Raw genomic sequence first — 7481 nt, 5'->3', positions numbered from 1 at the left:
TTTCCTGGAATTTTTTTTCATCGATGTATGGATGTAATTCAACCCGAAATGAAACGAGATAAATGTTATCCATCAAATAGGAGCAAATGAACACAAAAAATTCATCCAATTCCAACCTGGACTGAATAAATAAATTCGCTGTTATAGAAACATATCTTCATCCTCACCTTATATATGCTCTCATTGAGTAAAACAACTATCAATCTGTCAAATATGAAATGGTTCGCATTCTGAACTGATTTTAACCACTTGAGGAGAAATAACCTTCGAACTGTCAAATTTTAACTAAAAAGTTAAAAATTTCGTGAAATGCCCGAACAAAGTTACTTTTTTGCTTTTATTCTTTTTGTGTCGGACGTGTAGGAAGCGTAAAAAGATGTTAGCTACGTCTTTACCCTTCAGTTTCATTTTTCATACGCCTGTGGGCAGGGGGCTGATATGACGTCACATTTTCGTTGCTCACATGAAAAAGGCGGCAAACGCAAAGCGATTTCACAAAACGAATTTAACTAACCATTTTCACAACTTCTTTTGTTTCGCATCAATTTCGCCTGCCTGGCATTAGCCATGTGACGCTAAAACCTTGGCTAAAATCAAACTAAAACTAACAAAATTTAACAATTTACACATCCGACTCGGTTGTCAGCTTGAGCCCATCTATGAAGCTGTCAGCTTGGGCCCGCTCTATGTTGGCTACGTTTTTTTGTACAGGTTGGTATTGGAAGTGTCATTCCCGTGCCTGTGGGCCCCACTGACAGGTGAAGAGCTAACTTGCGTGAAGAGTGGCGAATATATGATTTCTCGTTTACGCTAACGCTAACACATGTTGGCATCGAAAACATGGCTGCCTGCCAGCTACTTGAGTGAAACGCAGTGCTGACATGCTATCTCATTTTCGCACACACGAGATGTTGGCAGCAAGTAGCTGGCAGGCAGCCATAAAGTTTGCTAAGCCCAGTGAAAAAGGCTACAAAAACTTATCGTTTATCACTCAAACGTATGTTTTTCTACCGGGGTATAACTGGGGGAAAACAAAAACAAACGTGTAAAATCCACGGGAATGACACTTCCAATACCAACCTATACAAAAAAAACGTAGCCAACATAGAGCGGGCCCAAGCTGACAGCTTCATAGATGGGCTCAAGCTGACAACCGAGTCGGATGTATAAATTGTTAAATTTTGTTAGTTTTAGTTCGATTTTAGTCAAGGTTTTAGCATCACATAGCCAATTTCAGGCAAACAATTAATGCGAAATACATGAAACTGTGAAAATGGTTAGATAAATTCGTTTTGTGAAATCGCTTTGCGTTTGCCGCCTTTTTCATGTGAGCAACGAAAATGTGACGTCATATCAGCCCCCTGGTAAAATCAATGTAAAATCTAACAACAGCAACAACAAATCGCGCGTCGATGTGTGCGTACGATAAACGTCAGCAAGCTCAATGTTTTCGATGCCAACATGTCAAAGTAAATTGATATATACCAGGTATATGACAATGCGAGCTGTCATATACACTTTGCACTAACACATCTACACTAGTTCTGAGATTTCGAGCATTTTGTATGGAAAATTAGTTAATTTTTTTAAAAAATCGTTGGATACGCAAGATTTGTCTATTTTTTTTCTCACAGTTTTTATGTTTATGCTTAGAACAGTATTTCTAGTATGTATTTTCATGAATACAATGAAGTGCAACATTCCAAATTTCAAGCGGAAATTTTTTCGTCAAAACGATATCAAGATGTCTCAAAGAAATGTCGTTATATCGCTTTCCTACAAGTAGTAAAACAAAAAAGATTTTTTTTAAAATGCTCGGACATGATTGTTCAATAAGCAGCATGAGCAACATTGTTATCCGCCCGCGATATTTTTCGTCTGATTTCTGGTAAGCTTTTAAAGTGTTAATTATCTTCTAAGACCGTTTTGTAGCAATCTAAGATTACTTTTTATGGTTTTCTACGTAGTGTTGAGACGGGTAAATTTATGATAAAAAGGTATCATCTTGGAACAGTGACTTCAACTTAAGGATTTTCAAGCAGTAGCACAAGCATCTATTCGAATAAAACTATTTGTTAAAAGAAGACATCAAAGGCAGATATTCAAGAGCATCATGCAAGCAAAATGTTGGATGGAACGTGTTTTAATTTAAGCAACCGTATACCGTATTGATCGTGAAGTATTAGAAACATTAATTCATTTTTCAATTGCACATCGAAATAGTTAGTCACCCATGTTCTCAAATTTTTACGCATAATAAAGAAGGCTACAAGTGCAAATGACTTTGAAATATATTCCTTACATTTCATTGTAAATGTTCAAATATTTCTCTGGAATAATATAGCTGCATTCATTAATTACAATTAATTTAGTTTTAATTTTCATGCAAGTTCCACCATATTTCAGAACTATTTCTTCTTCTTTCTACACACACTAATGCAACCCTCGATGGTCACATACCTGGTATATATCAATTTACTTTGCCAACATGTTAGCGTTAGCGTAAACGAGAAATCATATATTCGCCACTCTTCACGCAAGTTAGCTCTTCAGCTGTCAGTGGGGCCCACTAGAGTGACTATATACAGAGTGGCGACAATGTCAAAATTGGAATGATAATTATCTGTCAGTGTCATTCCAATCGAGCAGACGACCTATCCAACGCGCATGCAGGAAAGAGAAAGAAAAACCTTGGAAAACCCGCATTGCATACATTTGGGATGACTTGTCGCCACTCTGTATATAGTCACTCTAACCTACCCCGTAACAAAGTGACAGTTATTAACAGTTTCCCCATAACACCCGCCAGTGTCAAAAATGTCGCGACGATCGTTTTTACATGCCGGTCAAAATTGACGCACCTTCGATTTCCAAGGCTGTGAACCATATAGTCCAGCCCATCGACATCTCCATATCGAGCTGCAGTAAACGTCAGCGACAGCATGTCCGGGGCACAAAATTTGACAGCGGGCCCAAATCAGACTGCTCGCAGTTGAGTGAAACGCAGTGCTGACATGCTATCTCATTTTCGCACACACGAGATGTTGGCGGCGAAAACATGGTTGTCTGCCGATGGGGTGATATAGTCTATATATATATGACTTGTCGCCACTCTGTATATAGTCACTCTACCAGTTAGCTGGTTGGCATTGGCAGCGAAAACATTGTTGCCTGTCAATGGGGTGTCCATTATAGATTAAAAATTTCTTCAATCTAAAGCCTATCAAGCTGTGACGAACAGCACTCAGGTGTTTTTCAATCTTTTTTTTTCCTTAAAGCTACAATGTTATCCGGATCTGCAGGCGTTAGCAGTGGGGTGAATTCCTACGGAAACGACCGAAACGACATAGAGTATGCAAACGAAAGCGGAATCTTTCATGCTGATTATAAAAAGTAAATAATAAATGCTAAGATAAGTCATGAAAACCAAACCTACATATAAATGTTTCAGGAATGATGATCTCATACAAATGTTGGACAGCAATAAAGATAATTTGAAATTAGAGGCAATGAAACGAATTATCGGCATGGTTGCAAAAGGCCGAGATGCTTCCAATTTGTTTCCTGCTGTTGTGAAAAATGTTGTTTCGAAAAATATTGAGATAAAAAAACTGGTTTACGTTTATTTGGTTCGCTATGCTGAAGAACAACAGGATTTGGCATTACTATCTATTTCAACATTTCAACGAGCTTTGAAAGATCCGAATCAATTAATTCGAGCTAGTGCATTACGAGTACTTTCAAGCATTCGTGTCACAATGATTGTACCAATTGTGATGTTGGCTATAAGAGATTCTGCTTCAGATATGAGTCCTTATGTGCGAAAAACAGCTGCTCATGCAATACCTAAGCTTTATAGTTTGGACCCGGATCAGAAAAACGAACTTACTACTGTAATTGAAAAACTGCTATCTGATAGAACTACCCTTGTTGTAGGTTCGGCAGTAATGGCATTTGAAGAAGTTTGTCCTGAGCGCACAGATTTAATTCACAAAAACTATCGAAAATTTTGCAATCTATTAGTTGATGTGGACGAATGGGGCCAGGTTTTGATTATCAATATGCTCACGAGATACGCAAGAACGCAGTTTGTGGATCCAAATAACGACGTAAGTTATCTTAAAATTAACATGCTAACATTTTTGCTACATACGCTCTTACTTGTTAATTTGCTTATAAGATTCATCCGACCAGCGATGGCACGATCATTTGAGGCAATCCATTCATTGCCGCCTCAGCCAAGCAGATTTTCAAAACGTTATAGGTATGGTTATATATATGAAGATAGAGCCTAGGGCTAGTTATCTGTAATTTTGCTGAATGAAGTAACACACATACCAGCAACAACAATCGTAATTGTAATTTATTAGAGATACGTTAACCACTTAGTTTACAAAAATGTTCAGGGTCAAGGATTTATAAAGAGAAACATTACAATGGAAATCCAATAAGCAAGCAATTAAAGTTAGCAACTATGAGCTATGCACGAATGATAGTAAGTTAGTAAATATAGAGCTATATATAGTTTAAATAGTGGATACAGTCACTGGTTAATCGGGAGAGATCTCTTGAACCCACTTATAGTTGGTTGCTACTTTGTCGTCACACGGGAAGTATGTTCCATATCAGCGCTCCGGAGATCAGCACATTTCTGCGCCCATAAGTTGTGTGATTGTAGTTTATTAGAATGTCATGTCCTAGTATAGTATCTCGAACTGTCGCAGTCGATTCTCTTGAACGAAGGTTAACGACGAAACGCACTGCAGCTTTAAAGCAGCGATGAAGCCGCATTTTTTGGTCGGCAGATAATCCTGTGTAGAAAATGGCGTCACCGTATGTAAAAAATGGGATTATCACAGATTGCACTAACTTCTTGCGTGTTTGAGTGGATAATACTGCAGCAAATCTCCGAAAAGTCTTCAGGGTGCTAAATACTTTCGCAACTACGTTGTTGATCTGGGGGTTCCAGTTGCAGTCCATGACCAACTCAAGGTTAGTTACTTTTTCGGATAATGGAATTGCCTCTCCAAAAAACATAATAGGCGATCGTGGTACTATTTTACCTTCCTTGCAGAATATGATGGCTTGTGTTTTCTTCGGGTTGGGAAATAAACAATTATGAGCCGCCCAGCGCTCGATTGCAGCTAGATCACGGTTAATAGTCGCAATGAGTCTGTCTACTTCCGCGATTGACCCAGAGATATTCAGGGTGGCCACTCAGTCGGGAAAATCGGGAAAACCGGGAAAAAGTCGGGAATCACTAACAGTCGGGAAAAAACCGGGAAAAAGCCGGGAATTTCACAAATAAACCGGGAAATACCCGCCCGAGAAGTTTTTTTTTCAATAGCTGCATTTTTTCAATCAAAATCTTCAGGGCGCCTTTCAGGTTTTTTTCATCTCGCCACTTCAGTTTGAGTTCAGCTCAGTTCATTCGGCTCACTTCTTCGGAATTGTGATTTGAACCCGAACCCCGCTCCACTATCCTCTTGGTTCGATTAACAGCGTCCAATTGACCGAAGTGTGTTAGTTGGGCTGGTCAATACGTACTTCGTTTACTTACGAGTTAGATCGACACCACACTAGCAAATGGCACCTTCACTAGTCGTTCACCGAGCGGAAAACAAAATATTCCAAAATCTTATGGAGACTTGTGAGGCATTATTAGGGGCAAGTCACCCATAACCGGACACTTAAGGATTTTGACATATATAAAAGCAACACTGCATAACTTCAGTTTTTTTCACTGGAAGAGTAATATAGAAAACTATTTTCCAATAAAAAAGGATACACGTACTTGAATCACTAATGAACCATTTTAGAAGCGAAATGAGAAATCGAAAAAAATCATTACTTAAAAATTGTGTCTCCCAATACCAGACACTTATCAGAAATCATAATGTAAACCAATTAAAGACTTATATTTCTGAATAAAACATGCCAAAATGTTTAAAATCTCTTATTGCTTGCATACTTGCATACTTGAATGAAACAGGCTGCTTTGCTTTTCCCGTGTAAATCTTATGGGAGAGTTTGCTCTAACTCTTTTATTCATACGGCCTAATGGCACGTGTCCCACCCCAGTGTGGGATGGAACCTTGACACGTCAGTAATTAACCTTCTAACGGGCAACATAGAAAAAATAATGTGAACAAGCTAATGAATATTTTTTCATGAAATTTAACTCAAAATTTGATATTCATGCAAAAATGCATGCATATCATACATTTTTTCACGAACTTATCCGCTAAAACAAACTTGCATCCGTTAAGAACCATCCCGCGAGTAGGAGCTTTGAAAAACTTGACCCCCGATAATTGGTTGTAATCGACTTTCGCATAAATTTCTCCTCCACGATCCATTGCGCTTCGTTAGCATCTAGTCGTACAACTTACATGCCCGAATTCTGGCCTGCTCGGTACCACCTGGAGCCTTTCAAATTCGCCGTACAGTGTAGCAGCCATCTTCAGTTTTTTCTCCAAATCAATCTGAGATATTGGGATTAACCTTAACTTTCCGAAAAAAAAACTTTCCGAATGATCTTTACCCGCAGTTGACGATCAAGGGTTTCACTCCCACGTTTGGTTTGCACTTTGCGGGCAGTCGTGAGAATTTTCTAACATATTTTGTTAAAAAGTTTTTGATAACTCACGCCTCTATAACTTTGGGATAATCCAGCAGTTTTGCCTGCACCTGAGTTGACGCTGATGGATTTTGGGGTTGACTGTGTCAATCATTTTTATTTTCTCCTCTTACATGATAAATATTTCGGAATAACATTAGTTTTAGACTACAAAAAATATAAATCAAGCAGAACTGTTTACAAGCAACATAACGCAGTCAAAAACTTGCATATCCGACTGAGAGCACCGCTATCGCCAAATTAAATTGCCCCATTTCTAAACGATCTAAGCTTAATTTATTTAAATTGAACAATTATCTTTATCAAGACTTCAAAACGGTTTCTCAAACGGTCAAACAATTTTAAAGTAATCCGACCAGTTGAAAAATTTTTCGGTCGGGAAAATCATACATAAACCGGGAAAAAGTCGGGAAAAAATCAGGAATTTGAAATTTGAAATTGAGTGGCCACCCTGTATATAGTTGTAGATCGTCTGCATACAGTTGGTACTGACATAGCAGCTCGCTTGGGAGGCTGTTGATGTACATGGCAAACAGTAAAGCACTGAGACATGAGCCTTGGGGCGTACCGTCGACTGTTGCCCTTTCACCCGATGTAGAATTGTTTACTCGGACCATTTGCTTGCGATTAGAGAGGAACGATGCGATGATGAGATTCCGTGCTCCATCTGAGAAACGGAAATCACTGGATAGTTTATTACTCAAGACCATGTGATTAACACAATTAAAAGCGAGAGAAAAGTACTAGCACCATCACCGTACAATACCCATTATCTAGGTTGTTATATATATCATGACTAACCTTGGCTAAGGCGGTTGTTGTACTATAACCTTTCCCAAGC

The 7481-nt window shown here is 38.6% G+C and overlaps 1 protein-coding gene across 2 annotated transcripts in view; it reads left to right on the top strand.

The window, feature by feature from the left end:
• The first annotated feature begins 3178 nt into the window (after positions 1 to 3178).
• The window catches only part of LOC128744654 (AP-3 complex subunit beta-2), a 61713-nt gene continuing 57410 nt past the window's right edge, over positions 3179 to 7481 (top strand). Inside the window, exons 1-3 of one of the 2 annotated variants that reach the window (XM_053841812.1) lie at positions 3179 to 3393; positions 3452 to 4109; positions 4181 to 4450. In XM_053841812.1, the coding sequence (XP_053697787.1) occupies positions 3284 to 3393; positions 3452 to 4109; positions 4181 to 4213 (801 nt within the window). In that variant the 5' untranslated portion in view covers positions 3179 to 3283 and the 3' untranslated portion in view covers positions 4214 to 4450. Of the gene's footprint in view, positions 3394 to 3451; positions 4110 to 4180; positions 4451 to 7481 lie in introns of those variants that run through there. The other variant, XM_053841811.1, reaches the window with a different exon arrangement.

Source organism: Sabethes cyaneus, chromosome 3, assembly GCF_943734655.1.
Source record: "Sabethes cyaneus chromosome 3, idSabCyanKW18_F2, whole genome shotgun sequence".
Taxonomy (NCBI): Eukaryota; Metazoa; Arthropoda; class Insecta; order Diptera; family Culicidae; genus Sabethes; species Sabethes cyaneus.
This window is presented reverse-complemented; position numbering and strand designations above follow the sequence as displayed.